Source organism: Malus sylvestris, chromosome 11 (genome assembly GCF_916048215.2).
Source record: "Malus sylvestris chromosome 11, drMalSylv7.2, whole genome shotgun sequence".
Lineage (NCBI taxonomy): Eukaryota > Viridiplantae > Streptophyta > Magnoliopsida > Rosales > Rosaceae > Malus > Malus sylvestris.
This window is the reverse complement of record NC_062270.1, coordinates 7,096,943-7,112,537: the sequence shown is the minus strand read 5'-3', so window position 1 is coordinate 7,112,537 and position 15,595 is coordinate 7,096,943. Positions and strand designations below refer to the sequence as shown.

At 39.2% G+C, this 15,595-nt stretch overlaps 2 protein-coding genes and 3 pseudogenes across 8 annotated transcripts in view; 2 read left to right on the top strand and 3 right to left on the bottom strand.

Moving 5' to 3' along the window:
- Positions 1 to 14,759, top strand: part of LOC126589164 (uncharacterized) — a 42,811-nt gene extending 28,052 nt beyond the window's left edge. Inside the window, exon 3 of the transcript XR_007611715.1 lies at positions 14,545 to 14,759. The gene's annotated coding sequence lies outside the window, so the exon portion shown is untranslated. The remainder of the gene's footprint in view (positions 1 to 14,544) is intronic.
- The window catches only part of LOC126589103 (disease resistance protein At4g27190-like), a 93,410-nt pseudogene that overhangs the window by 15,205 nt on the left and 62,610 nt on the right, over positions 1 to 15,595 (bottom strand).
- Positions 1 to 15,595, bottom strand: part of LOC126589109 (disease resistance protein At4g27190-like) — a 98,546-nt pseudogene that overhangs the window by 51,177 nt on the left and 31,774 nt on the right.
- The window catches only part of LOC126589107 (disease resistance protein At4g27190-like), a 77,772-nt pseudogene that overhangs the window by 51,573 nt on the left and 10,604 nt on the right, over positions 1 to 15,595 (bottom strand).
- On the top strand, positions 501 to 11,318 carry LOC126589165 (uncharacterized). Of its 7 annotated transcripts, XM_050254393.1 has the most exons (7): positions 501 to 791; positions 950 to 988; positions 2,119 to 2,187; positions 2,692 to 2,766; positions 2,880 to 3,008; positions 9,456 to 9,575; positions 10,773 to 11,318. In XM_050254393.1, exons 2-6 carry the CDS (start codon positions 967 to 969, stop codon positions 9,464 to 9,466), a joined length of 306 nt encoding a protein of 101 aa, XP_050110350.1. In that variant the 5' UTR covers positions 501 to 791; positions 950 to 966; the 3' UTR covers positions 9,467 to 9,575; positions 10,773 to 11,318. The 7 variants fall into 7 exon arrangements, 1 of the variants encoding a protein (XP_050110350.1); XR_007611724.1 differs by lacking the exon at positions 2,880 to 3,008 and having other exon boundaries at positions 9,468 to 9,575; XR_007611719.1 differs by lacking the exon at positions 2,880 to 3,008.

Here is a 15,595-nt window from a genome sequence, read left to right as displayed (position 1 = left end):
AAGGAAGTGTGTTTGTATGCAAGAATTGAGCTCCTAGGTCGAAAAGTGGATATCTTGTGTGCCATGTATTTTTTATGTATGCTTCTAATAAAGATGTAAATGTTTACATTATGCATATGGATTAGTAAATGATGATGAGCATTTGCATTCTTTGATTCCATCACAAGTTTATTTCGCTTATATATTTGGGAGATTTTCTATACTCCGAAGGATGATAATTTGGTAAAGTTCTTAGGACCTTGCACGCTATACCCTCTGCAAAGGAAATATCCAAACTTAGGCTACGGGAAATTACCTATATACTAAAACTCGGTTTCCCCGGTACTGTTTTTCACTGTTCGTGAACAGTGTTTGGTCGGAAATGCCCTCTGTTTTTTCATGGCTCAAAGCATTGATTCCTTTTTTGTGCAGTGGAAAGTCCTTTTTGCCCATGTTGGCCACGCGTCTTTCATCGTTGATCTATTCGCTTCGATTCCGCCTTTTTTTTCTTTGTGGTGGTTTTCTGATCTGGGCATTTCCCTTTCGTCTTCTTTTCTCCTCTCTCTCCGTCTGTGTTTGCCTTTGTTTAGATCTCTCATTCTCTTTCGTTTCGATTCCGATCCGATCGTTTGCAGATGGGTTTTATGTTTATGTTTGTTTTTTGTGATTCTGTTTGTAGGCTTGGATCCTCCTCTTCTTCTTCACCCAAACCAGCTGCCCCACCTTCGATTGTTATCGACGGAAACACCACGAATTGAGGCGCCACACCAATACTATAATATTTATAAGAAAAGAGCTCCAAACCCGCAAAGGTACTGTTTTTTTTTTGTTCTCGGCTTTTAGCTATTTGGGTACTGAAAGCTTTTCATTTTTTTAAGTGAATGTCCCGCGCATGCTTTTGCTTCAAGGAATACTCTGTAAACATTCTGATTTTTTGGTTTCATGATTTCGGCTGACTCTTTTTTTTCAGGATTCGTTAGATATCAAATGGTTCGAGACGCATATGATGGTAAGATTTGCCACAAATAACTTTATGTTGTTGTGCCATTAGATACAGTTTTCATTCCCCCCCTGCAACTGTTGGATGACTTCATATGTTATCTGGGTTAAGTTGGTTGGAGTATAAAGTGTTTTCATTCCGTGGTATACATGCAGAGTTTTTGGAAGGTGTTGTTGATTGGGATAAACTCACTAAAGAGTTGACAACTAGGCAGTGATTTCAATTGAGCATCACTTATTTGCACCCTCTTTCCCTTCTTATATAATTGAAGTGTTGTTGACTCTCTGTGGTTATGAGTTACAAGTTCAAATTGTGGAATTTTTTCTTCCATTTGTGTTTTCTTTTTCAAAAATAAAGATAGAAAGGGAATGCTATGATAATTGGAGGTTTTTGTTTTGATATTCATATGTGTACTTTAGTAGGTACATAAAAAAAGGAGATTCAGCGTTGAATGGTCAAAATTTGGTAATTATACTGAAATTATTCAACTATTTTATTTGTTGTAGGCGTGTGAAATTAACTAGACAAAGAATGGGAAACTTACTACTCGAGAAACCAAGTGTTAAATAGACTATGAAGTCCTAATAAAAATATAGCATTTGAACATTTTGACTCTTTGAATCCCACTTTTGAGCTTTTGGTACATAGTTTTGGAAATTTTTATTTAGCTAGAGAAAGGGGAAGAATATAGGAAGAGGAGAATTACATGCTTTAATAGAAATGCTGCATTCTTATTTGTGTAACTGGTTACAAGGTTGCAAAAACAGTTGAGTGCTGTTGTTTGTCTCTTCATGGTTTCGTCAAGCTCTAAAAAACACTGAAAAGAAATCAAACTTATGGAGGTAAAGCAAATACAATTTTGACAAAAAATGCGACTGTTTATAAACGTTGGGTTTTAGACTGTATATAAAAAAAAGGTCGTACCCAGTGCACAAGGCTCCCGCTTTAGGCAGGGTCTGGGAGAGGTGAATGTCGGCTAGCCTTACCCCCATTTATGGAGAGGCTGCTTTGAAAAAAAAAGTTTAATCTTTTTTACAATTATACTTTTTTCAGTTATGCATTGCTTTGAATGGAAAGAAAAATACTTTACTTTTACTGTTTTGTGTGTGTTTAATTTGTAATTTCACTTTTTGCTGCAGATTGGTATGGAAGCACTTTATATGAGCTGCAAAGTGGTCTTGTTCAAATTGAGAAAAAAAAGGGGAAAGGTGAGTCGGGCTGTTAAATAGTGCAAAATTTTTAATTTACAAATGTTTGTTAGTTGTGTTAATAATTGCTTTTACATGTGTATGCTGGTATTGGTATCATTCTTTTTCCATATATATGTTGGGATGCTTCATGAGTTGATATGCTTAAAAGTTAAAACTTAATGTTCTTTGCTATACATGTGTCAATTTCAATCCGAAAAATTTGTTTCTACCCTTTTTCAATTCTATTTGAATCCATTTTTATCCACGTAACCTAATGTCTTCTGGTTAGCATTCCAGCTATGTCAATATACTTGGCTTTTTTAGTGGTTTATGCATGGCTACAATTGGAAAAACTTTTGTTATATTTCTCTGCTTCAAAGATTTCTCTGACTTATCCTTGAAATTTTGTTTTTTTGCAATTAATTGTTTTAAATATTCTTACTTTATATGAAAATATTTACATAATACACTCTATATATACTTTTTCTGGCCTAGATTAACATTTTTACAGTGTTTTTTTAGCTTTGTACACAATGAACAACATGTCATTTACAAAGGCCAAAAGGAGATCCAGTATCTTCCATATACCAAACACAGGTTAGCTTGATTTCTATTACTTTTTTTAGTTTATTTCAATAAAAATTTCATAAATTTGAATCCACTTTGATAATTTCTTGGAGATTCTTCAATGACTAATTTTCTTAATCCAGATGATACCTATCAGTATCGTCGAATCCGGAAGGAAGAAGTGGTTGTAGCTTTGAAGAAGATGAAGCATAGAAAAGCAATAGGCCCAGACGATATACCAATCGAAGTGTGGAAAGTTTTGGGAGAGACAGGTATAACATGGCTCACTGACCTTTTCAATAGGATTTTGAAAACGAAGAAGATGCCAAATGAGTGGCGAACGAGCACTTTGATGCCTATCTACAAGAATAAGAGCGACGTACAAAATTGCATGAACTATAGAGGTATTAAGTTAATGAGTCATACAATGAAGCTCTGGGAGAGTCATTGAGCATAGATTGAGGCAAGAGACACGGGTTTCGGACAACCAATTCGGTTTTATGCCAGGGCGCTCAACCATGGAGGCAATCTATCTCTTACGAAGATTGATGGAAAGATATAGAGATGGGAAAAAGGATTTACACATGGTCTTTATAGATTTGGAAAAAGCGTATGATAGGGTCCCAAGAGACATTCTTTTGAGGATTTTAGAGAAGAAAGGAGTACGAGTAGCATATATCCAAGCTATAAAGGATATGTATGAAGGAGCAAAGACTGCCGTAAGAACTCATGAAGGACAAACCGAAAGCTTTCCCATAACTGTTGGATTACATCAAGGCTCATCCTTAAGTCCTTACCTTTTTGCGTTGGTAATGGATGAGTTAACAGGAAATATTCAAAATGATATTCCTTGGTGTATGCTTTTCGCAGACGATATAGTGTTGATAGATGAAACTCAGGAGGGGGTAAATGCAAAGCTTAACCTTTGGAGAGAAGTGTTGGAATCTAAAGGTCTTCGCCTAAGCCGATCAAAGACAGAATATATGGAGTGCAAGTTCAGTGCAAATGGAGGCCAAAACGAGTTAGGGGTGAGGATCGGAGATCAAGAAATACCAAAGAGCGACCGTTTTCATTACCTAGGATCTATCTTGCAAAAGAACGGAGAATTAGATGGAGATCTCAACCATAGAATACAAGCTGGATGGATGAAGTGGAAGAGTGCATCTGGCGTGTTGTGTGACCGCCGGATGCCACTGAAGCTCAAGGGAAAATTTTATAGGACGGCAATAAGGCCGGCGATGCTGTATGGCACAGAATGTTGGGCGGTGAAGCATCAACACGTACACAAAATGGGTGTAGCGGAGATGAGGATGCTTCGTTGGATGTGTGGGCACACGAGAAAGGATAAGATTATGAATAAGGATATCCGGGGTAAAGTAGGAGTAGCCGAAATTGAAGGAAAGATGAGAGAAAATCGGTTACGGTGGTTTGGACATGTGCAAAGAAGGCCTACTGACGCTCCGATTAGAAGATGTGACTATGGGACAGAGGTTCAGGGCCGAAGGGGTAGAGGAAGACCTAGGAAAACTTTGGAAGAGACTCTAAGAAAAGACTGTACTTGGATCTAACGAAGGACATGATACAAGACCGAGCACAATGGCGTTCTAAGATTCATATAGCCGATCCCACTCAGTGACTTGGATTTTCCAAGTCTCCAACCGAGAAGTTTTCCTCACTCGGAAAATTAAGGGAACACTACCCCAACCTACATGCTCCACTCAGAAAGCTTCAACATACAAGCTTCAACAAAAGAAAATTCAGAGAACTTAGCGAAGAAGGCTTTGGTGTATTTAACACAATATGTTGAAATGAAGGAAAGCTTATTTATTGATATCCCCGATAAGCTACAAATATGTACATATACATGAGTTAAAATAAACAAACAAGATGGAGCCTTCACAAAGGTTGCTTAGGAGAAGTCTCAGCAGTCGGTAGAGCCCCAGAAAGAGAAGGCATCGGAGGGGGATCATTCGGAGCCTCAGTACTGGACAGAACCCTAGAAGGAGGAGGCATCAGAGGTTGATCATTTGGAGCTTCATTACGCGGTACAACCCCAGAAGACGAAGGCAATAAATGCCTTTGGAACAAACCCACAAATCTCTGATGATCAAGTAAAACCTGACCATCAGTTTCCTTCATCTGGTCAAGCTTCCTCTTCATGTTTGTAGCATAGTCATGTGCGAGCCGGTGCAACTGTTTATTCTCATGCTTGAGCCCTCTAATCTCCTGTTTGAGACTCATCACTTCGGCCGCCAATAATTCAACTTGGCGGGTTCGAGCAAATAGGCGTTGGGCCATATTAGACACATAACCTGCACACTGAACACTGAGAGCCAGCGAATCCTTAACAGCTAACTCATCAGACCGTTTGGAAAGTAGTCTGTTATCTTTGGGAGTGAGAAGGTTCCTGGCCACCACCGCAGCGGTCATATCATTCTTCATCACGGAATCCCCAACGGTAAGAGGACCAGTAAGGGAGACGAAGGATGGGCGCCATATGTTGTCTGGAGAAGGCGGGGTTGCCTCTTCAACAAGGTTCAAGTCAAAACGACGGTCGGAGGGGCCAGACATTTTCAAAGGTGTTGAAGAGAGAAGAGGTCGGACAAATCAAGATCTTAGAAGTGCAAGAATGGAGCTTCTACTGGTGGAGATTCAAGTGTGCTTTGGAACTTAATGCCAACCCCTATAAAAAGCTGCACTCGACGGAGCTTCAGACATCGAAGAGGCGCCTGCTCAGAAATCGAAGAGGCGTTTGCTTTCTCAAAAGCTGGGCTGCTTAGAGACCACGAGGGTTGATCTCATAAATCGAAGAGGTGTTTGCTTTCTCAAAAGTTGGGCTGCTCAAAGACCACGAAAGCCGATCTCAGAAATCGAAAAGGCGCTCGCTTTCTCAAAAGCTAGGCTCCTCAGAGACCACGAGGGCCGATCTCAGAAATCGAAGAGGCACCTACTTTTTCAGCCTTGTCAGCACCTGTCACACGCACACTCAGCTTTACTGAAATTATGGGTATTCTGTCGAATATTTCTGGGGAAGTAGAAAACACATGAATCTTACTGTCCAATCACCCACTTCCCACACGCAACAATAGCTCATGGGTACCACAGATAACTTTGCCAAAGTTCTTTGCCAAAGTTGAGCACGTGAAGCTTGTAGCTCCCACTACATCGCTCTGACCTAGAAGGGTAAAAGAATAGCAAAGAAACAGCACTAACAAAGTTTAGACCCATAAATTTTGAAGGTCTAGCTACCATATTATTACCCACAAGGGTAAAGGAATAGTACCACTGCTGGATAATTGGAAAGTCCCTGTGTGTCAACCTCTGTGCCTCGTGGCAAGGTAGACTAGCAAACATGCCCAACCTTTACTCACAGTCGAGAAAACACTCCCAATAAGATTGCTTGCTCCAAAATCGAAGAGGCACCGTCCTCCGAATCTCGAGAGCCAGATTCCCAACATGACTACTTTCTCAAAAATCGAAGAGAGGGTAAAGGAACAGTACCATTGCTGGATAATTGGAAAGTCCCTGTGTGTCAACCTCTGTGCTTCGTGGCAAGGTAGACTAGCAAACATGCCAAACCTTTACTCACATTCGAGAAAACACTCCCACCAAGATTGCTTGCTCCAAAATCGAAAAGGCACCGCCCTTCGAATCTCGAGAGCCAGACTCCCAACATGATTACTTTCTCAAAAATCGAAGAGACACTGCTCCCCAAATCTCGAGAGTCAGACCCCCAGCATGATTGCTTCCTCAAAAATCGAAGAGGCATGCATCGTTCTCCGAAGCAATCGAAGAGACGCTCGCTTTCTCAAAAGTTGGGCTGCTCAGAGACCACGAGGGCCGATCTCAGAAATCGAAGAGGCACCTACTTTTCTAGCCTTGTCAGCACCTGTCACACGCACACTCAGCTTTGCGGAAATTATGGGCATTCTGTCGAAGACTTCTGGTGAAGTAGAAAGCACATGAATCTTACTGTTCAATCACCCACTTCCCACACGCAACAATAGCTCATGGGTACCACAGATAACTTTGCCAAAGTCTCTGCCAAAGTTGAGCACGTGAAGCTTGCAGCTCCCACTACATCGCTCTGACCAAGAAAGGTAAAAGAATAGCAAAGAAACAATACTAACAAAGTTTAGACACATAAATTTTGAAGGTCTAGCTACCATATTATTACCCACAAGGGTAAAGGAACAGTACCACTGCTGGATAATTGGAAAGTCCCTGTGTGTCAACCTCCGTGCTTCGTGGCAAGGTAGACTAGCAAACATGCCCAACTTTTACTCACATCCGAGAAAACATTCCCAACAAGATTGCTTACTCCAAAATCGAAGAGGCACCGCCCTCCGAATCTCGAGAGCCAGACTCCCAACATGATTACTTTCTCAAAAATCGAAGAGACACTGCTCCCCGAATCTCGAGAGCTAGACCCCCAGCATGATTGCTTTCTCAAAAATCGAAGAAGCATCGTTCTCCGAATCTCGAGAGCCAGATACCACATACCACTTTTTCAAAGTGCTCTGACAGAGTTAAAACATATAAAGCTGGCAGCTCCCACTACCGTGCTATGACCAAGCAGGGTAAAGGAATAGCATTACTACTTGTTGTTAGGGAGACTCCTATATATGTCGACCTCCATCCCCAACGGACAGGCAGACCTGCAAAAATGCTCAACCCTTCCTCATATATGAGAGGGCACTCCCAACGAAGCCTTTCGAAATATTCAGCTTTCTTTCCCCCCGATAATACCTCTGCAAACAAGCTATACTAGAGCAAGAATATGTCATATCATCAGGGTTAAAAGCAAGAGTATCCCATATCATGCTTTTTCCCTGTCTTTTCCTTTGGCCTTGTTTTTACCTGCAAGACAAGGAGAAAGAGAGCAATCAGTCAGCACTTGAAATCAAGCTCCCAGCCAGGAACTGACTGCCTGGAACCCCTTACCTGATTACTTACCTGGCATTGCTCTCGAGCACTCATCTTCAACATCTTATGTTTCCAGGGAAGATACCGCATCTGCTTGAGGAACAGATAGGGCAAGTGCGAAGGATACAAGGAAGCATGTGGAGACAAACGTAACAGCACACGTGCCGATACATCCATTACTTGGTCAAAAGCAAAAGTATCCCATATCAGCAGGGTCGAACGTACTCTAGATTTGATGGACTTGTTTTGACCCTCAAATTCTTCAGTCGGCCTTATACTCTGGAGGAAACCAGAAAACCCTCCAGCTCAGTTCAAGAATAAGCCTGTGGAAAGTTACTTCTTCAAAAGCAAAAGTATCCCATATCATCTCTTCTCATTTTTCTTCTCTTTATCCTTCATGCTGCCCCAAGATGGGGAGAAGGTGAACAATCAGCCGGAGCTCTGATTGCTTACCTTGTCTGTCACCTCTTTCAGCAGATCCCCTAGCTCGGCGACTTGGGGGACTCCTACTACATGGTTTGTATCGCGCTTGACCAAGCCTGAAACTACAAGTAAGCTTCAAGTGAAATTGATACATTACCTTGTGCATCTCCACCAGTTAAAGATACCACCTCTGGATGGAGGAAGAGTACTTCCAGAGAAGCTGCCACATCTACCTATGAGACAGATAAGGCAAGTCAAGATGATACCACACTCCGATACTTAGAAGTTTCGTGATTACGAGATCATTCTCCCACAATATTTCCTAATGTCATTTGTACTAAATCATTCACTTGTACTCACTAAAGGAGAGCTTGAACCTATGTACTTGTGTAAACCCTTCACAATTAATGAGAACTCTTCTATTCCGTGGACGTAGCCAATCTGGCCGAACCACGTACATCTTGTGTTTGTTTTCCTATCTCTATCCATTTATATACTTATCCACACTAATGACCGGAGCAATCTAGCGAAGATCACAAAAGCGACCGTTTTCGCTACCTAGGATCTATCTTGCAAGAGAACGGAGAATTAGATGGAGATCTTAACCATAGAATACGAGCTGGATGGATGAAGTGTAAGAGTGCATCCGGCGTGTTGTGTGACCGTCGTAGGCCACTGAAGCTCAAGGGAAAATTTTATAGGACGGCAATAAGGCCAGCGATGTTGTATGGCACAGAATGTTGGGCGGTGAAACATCAACACGTACACAAAATGGGTGTAGCGGAGATGAGGATGCTTCGTGGGATGTGTGGGCACACGAGAAAGGATAAGATTGAGAATGAGGATATCCGAGGTAAAGTAGGAGTAGCCGAAATTGAAGGAAAGATGAGAGAAAATCGGTTCTGGTGATTTGGACATGTGCAAAGAAGGCCGACTGACGCTCCGGTTCGAAGATGTGACTACGGGACAGAGGTTCAGGGCCGAAGGAGTAGAGGAAGACTTAGGAAAACTTTGGAAGAGACTCTAAGAAAAGGCTTAGAGTACTTGGATCTAACGGAGGACATGACACAAAACCGAGCGCAATGGCGTTCTAGGATTCATATAGCCAACCCCACTTAGTGGGAAAAGGCTTTGTTGTTGTTGTTGTTGTAGATGATACCTATCAGTGCTATTTAATTGTCAAATAACATAACTATTTTAACTATAGTGAGGACTAAAACCTGTTTGTTTTGTCCCTCCACTTTTTTAATGTTTGGTTGAGAGTGTGATATTGACCTCTGTCAATTTTTTTGGTAAAAAATTACAATTCATGGAATTTCAGAAAGATCAGTCATATTCTAATGAATGAAGTTTGTATGATTGATGTCTAGGTATGGAATAAGATGTTACAAGCTTTGTCTAACAATTACACACTAAAAAAAGAGAGAAGAAATCACAAAGTCAACAACCAAGCTGCAGCTTCAACAAATAGGTTTCGCAAGGATCCAATGGTATGTGAAATTTTTTAGATTTTCTTGGTTTTCTTTCGTTGGCATTTTGCGTTTAAATTCAATGTTTGCTATTGTTTCTCTTTGGGGGAGTTAACTACTACCAATATATGTACACACACACACACACATACATACTATCCTATTTTCACCTGGTCTCAATACGTGGCTAATTGCTTGCCTGCACACTAAGGGTTTAAGTTGGACATCCAAAAGTATGACTATAGATGTCCCCACCAGAGATATACCCTCTCCATGAGCTTTAATTAAGCCAAAGAACACCTTAGTAATGGTGGAATTGTTAAATCTATCCATAAACCATTCCCATCACTCATTAATTAGATTTAATGGTACCCCCACTCCTAACGTGTTATTTGGCTAAAGCATGTGGAGAGGGTGCATCTTTGGTGGTAGCATCTCTGTTTATACTTTTGGATGTCCATCTTAAACCACTCAGTGTATAGTCAAGTGATTAATCATGCATTTAGAATAGGTCAAAAGAAGAAAGTCTGTGTATAAATTAGTAACAGTTGAAAGATGGAAGTGATGTTATTCCTGCAAATGATGAAGACTGAAATAACTTGGAAAATTACCAAGCCAACTAAATCTGATCCATCTTTTTACACCCTTATATTTAATTTTTACAATGAAAATGCTAAGAAGTTAACTACTAATCAGTAATGTTAATTGTTTAGATTACTTTTCCATGCTCCTTACAATCTCACGGTAATTTTCCTTGCATGATCATTCAGTTATAAGATAGTATATTCAATTTCTAATCCCACACAATTGTACTACACATAAATACAAACTTAATACTTATTTAAAGCATATTCTCATCGTTTTAATCCACTTTGAATGTTAGTATTCAATTTGCTCCAGTTGGGCTCATCAAATTTGATTATAATGTTAACTCTCTATCATACTTATTTAAAATGAGCGTACAATTTAGGTTGCTGATAGGTTTCCTCATTTCTTCATTGGTAATCTGTATTTTTGCTTATTTTTCATTCTTGGGAGTTTTGTGAAGACTTAATGTGTTCAATTTCTTTTTTTTTTTCAATTTCTATCAACTTCTATTTTTTCAATTTCTATTCTCTGTGGTTTTCTATCATGTGATTCGAGTGTCATGTAATTACGGGTTCTAATATAATTTTTCCAGTGCCTTAACAACAAATTATGTCACTGTTGATATTGCAGATGATCAACTTGCACAAATTACAAGGTTTGCCACCACTTCCCTTAATCTGCATATGTAAAATGTAGGTAATTTTAACCCATGTTGTGCTAAAAAATTAACCTGTTTTGTTTCATCATTCTGTTATAGTATTATATGTCATCGTACATTTAAAAAAAAACAAAATATGTCTATTGTCTGCTAAAAAAAAGGAAAAATGTGGGCAGACAGATCACTTACATAAACAAATTAGCATAGTTAATCCTAAAGCTATATAAGTGAGGTTATTGATTTGTTACCACATTTCATCGTTGGTGATTTTCCATTCTTGGCTAATACATTTTTGTGAACAGTAGTTGTGTTTTGTGTCATGTGATTGAAGAGTTGTGTGATTACAAGTTTTAACTTAGTTTTTCCAATGTCTTAAGAAAAAATTATGTCACTATTGATATTCCATGTGTCCAGCTTGCACAAATTCTTTGTACATCTCATTCAAATTGGTAACAGTTGTAAATAGATTTGAACATCTACAATTTTAAACCCGCAGCATCGCGCGGGCACCGTTGCTAGTATAATCTAGATAAGCTGCATCACATGATAATACAATACATCATAGATGGATTGGTCAAGACTGACTTGCTTGGTCACTAGGATGAGGAGAAGATATGCAAGAACAGCAAGCTAGTTCAAATTTCATTTTACTCATCATGGTAAGCAAATGGAACGACATCTTGACGACATGACTTTTTTCCAGAAACAGAAATAGAAGATTGATGGCCTTTGAAATCACTTACAGTGATTGTATAGCATTTTCCTCTATATTTTTTATATTTGTATGCTGTTGGTTACACTTCATTATGTTTGTTCAAAATCCTCATGGTACGTTTCTTCATTATGTTGCGTTATGGTTGTAATTACTTGTCTTGTCTGACTGATATGTTATTTTCTGCCTATGCATAATTTTATTTATTTGATTTGAAGAACCTGCGAGATCTGTGGAGTAACTGCATTCAACATTTCCAGTGGCCAGATAAACGAGGCAAATAGCAGTACTGCCACAGCCGCATCAGTACCAGCACCCATGATCCAGGTTGAAACCTGAACCATGTGGCATGGCCGCTGCATTATGAATTTCCTTCTTGCCTGCATGATCCTTGCCTTCGTAATTTCATGGCTTTTTCACTTCAATTCAAAGTGCTTTCATGAACACCAGCAGGGGAAAGAAAAAGGCTTCTGTGAATGTGTGGGGGTAAGTTGCAGTTCCAATCATCGTCTTGCTTGTGCTGCTACGTTGCTGTACCCGTTCCTACTTTGCCGTACACACGCTCTCCGCCCCTCGTAATATAATATTCTACACGGATATCTATAACAAGTATATTATTTTTGGATAAATGGGGGTGACAACTTGTTTCCATTTGCAGTGCGTAGTCTAGCACATATTTTGCGCATGTGAATCTTATTTGTACAGTTAAGGACTCCCCAGTGTGGAAAGATCCGGAGGAGATGCTGGTCAAGCCCTCGTACCTGTAAATTGTGAAGCATTGCTAATGAAAGCTACCGGCACAATGTGAAAGTATGTATTTTCTCAATGATCCTTGTAATACACAGGTTACCGGCACAAATGTCGTCAATTTGAAATCTTCGATCCATTCAAATGGTATGGCATTATTGAATATTATATGATTCACTAGGTAACAACGAGTTTTGAGAGCACGAGAAAAAACTCTTAACTGCTTCAGTTACAAGTCATATGTTAAAACTTGAAATGAATCGAGAACAAACAATTGTTATTCGGCGAACATCAAAACACATATCCACGAGTTTAAACAACCCCCTTAATAATTTTATACCTTGATTTTTTTTCGGTATGAGAAGGTATTAGATATGCAAAATCAATGTGGATTCACTTTTTTTCCTCTCAAATCCTTGGTTGTTAGCAAACATACAATGAGAATGATATTCATTTCTTGTAAGCAAACATAATACGAGTTTTTCCTTTAATTGAATGATAGTTTGCACGAAGAAATCTAAATCATTTGAATGAATATTCAAACTATAGCATAACAAAAGAAACATACTACTTTAATCAACTGAACCTGAGCTCCGATGAACTATAAGTTAGAAAAGAAATAAAAAAATCCAAAACATAAGAAAGAAAAGGACAAATATATACGGCTGCCCACCATATAGGGCCTTTGTGAAATTATCCACTACTTGTGGTGGAAGGAGAAAAGAAAGGGCAATAATCCACTAACTTTTCCGGTTGAAAGTCCCCCTAAGAGCAGCTCCAGCGGGAGCTATAACTCGGGGGACAGTGGGTTGAACAGTGCCATAGAGCCCGACGGGAGAGGTCCAGCGTGTGGCAGCCAGAGGGACAGGCCCAGCTCGAGGGAGAGGCCTGGCAACTCGTGCCAGCCCGAGAGCCCGAGTGGGTGTGACGTTAGGGCGACGTCACCTGCTTTTTTTAGGTGGACGGTATGGATCCTCTGTATTTCTGGGAAGTTGCAGAAGACAAAGAAGAAGATGAAGATTTAGAAGAAGCAGTGGGAGTCATCCACGACATCGGAGTCCAATCCTGTGCATCAGTGGGAACATAGATGGGTTTTACTTTATTTTTCTTCAACTTTTGTTTATGACCATCCGTGAAAAATGGAGTTCATATATTATAATCAGAGCTAGCTTTTGGAGGAGACTGAGTTTTTACCTGCAGATGGATGAGTTTTGGACTATTGGCCCTGGATCTGTGAAGCTTGGGTGTTGGTGCATTTCTTTTGTTGTGGAACCGAGAGTCATCGCAGAGAAGAAGAAGGAAATCTGTAGAGCAAAGAAAGGAGGAATATATAATATTAATATAATTAATAATATAATATTAATTTATACAAAGTAAATAATATAATATTAATTATAAATAAAATAATAATAATATTTTATTATCAATTGCCAGGGCTATTTAGTGCAGGGGTGGAGATGCAAAAGGCAATTGCCACGGTAATTACTATTCATTAAGGGCAGTTACTGTTCACTGGGTGGATTAAATAGTGAATTGACTGGGGAGGGCTCCTACACTGGAGTTGTTCTAAAAACAAAACCGTCCATCGCAAATACACGCTATATTAACTCCTAAAACCCTAATTCGTACATTATTAGCTCAGTGGGATTTTTATTTTCTCCTGCTTTGGCTTCAAATCGGACGCTTAAACCCCTCTGCATTTACAGCTACCACTTTCAGCGCGTTCGATTCCATCCCGCCGGTAAAATTACTTAAACCCTCTCTGCTAATTCATTCGGTTTCGAAGAAGTTTGTGTAAATTAATTTGCGAATTGTTCAGGTTCTAATGGCTGCCCCCAACAATGCGCCGACGGTTTTGGACAAGGAACAGGTAAGTACCCTTTTGCTTCATTGTTTAAAAGTTTTTACTTTTTGTTCTCTAAAAATGAATTCAAGTTTTAGATTGGATTTAATGCATGCCCAAGACTGGATTTTGGGGAAAGTTTTGGAAATTCATGGTTAGATTGTTCAATTGGTGTTGGGAATCTGGGTGTTCTGTGAGTTTGGGCGTAATCAAATTGGGTCTTATTTGTCTAATTGATCAATGATGGCGGTGTTTTGACATTAGTAAAAGTGAGACGTGGATATTTCTTGAGAGTTAGGAAGCAACAAGATGGTTAATTTTTACTCTGGTGTGATGGATTTTCTGTTCTTTAGTTTTGAATTATTGTTCTAAATTCGTGTTTTTCAAATAATCTCTGGTGGGTTTTCGAAAGACCTTAATTTGGTTTTAAACAATTGTGCAGATTTTTGGTATGGCAGAGAAGGAGATGGAATACAGGGTTGAGTTGTTCAACAAGTAAGTTTTTGACGGCATTGTTAAATATCACGGCATACTAATTTAGTTTTTTGAAAGTTGGGTTTGTGCAAGACTTATTATCTGAATAATTTAAGCTTGTCTCCTAGTTAGAACAATTCTTTAGGGCCTCCTCGTACACTATTATTTGTTTGTTTATTTTGACTTTCACCTGTGTCACTTATATTTCCGTTGGAGATCATACTTTGTTCTGATGAGCATGTATGATTGTGCGCAAAAGAACGAATGATATTTCTGAAGCTACATTATCTGGTAGTCTTGTGGCTTCAGTTTGTGAGCACTAGAGTACTTCTCACCCTTGTGTTATACACTTAGACTACCACATCTCATTAGGTTGTGCATTTTCAGTTTGGTATATGCAATTTTTTATCTGTGATACTTTAGCTTCCAAGTTATTCGGTTTTGATTTTATTGGGTTTTGATTTGAATGGTCGCATGTCGAGTTCTTGTGGAGTTTTATTGGGTTTTGATTTGAATGGTCGCATTTTCAGTTTGGTATATGCAATTTTTTATCTGTGATACTTTAGCTTCCAAGTTATTCGGTTTTTATCTGTGATACTTTAGCTTCCAAGTTATTCGGTTTTCGATTTCGTTATCTTCATCCGTACTGTATTAGAAATAAAAGACGATGTTTTCTTGAGATATAATTGAGTTTTCTAAAATATATATATATATATATATATATATATTTAAATACACTTTAGTGTGCACATACTCGCATACACACACACATATACAATAATGCAATGCTATTATATAGTCTTTTGTAAAAACTTCAGAAATTCAACGTGTACATCAAGATTTAAAAGAGAGATGTTAAAAAAAAAAAAAATCTTTAAACATGCACACATAAGCGATTGAAAATCAGAAACCTTAAAGTAAAGCATACCTTGTGTCGTAAATATTCCTTAGAGTGGCGTTGAGGTCCCCCTTCCATTCAGCCACTCCCATCGCGGTGCGTACTTGCAATCGGGGATGTG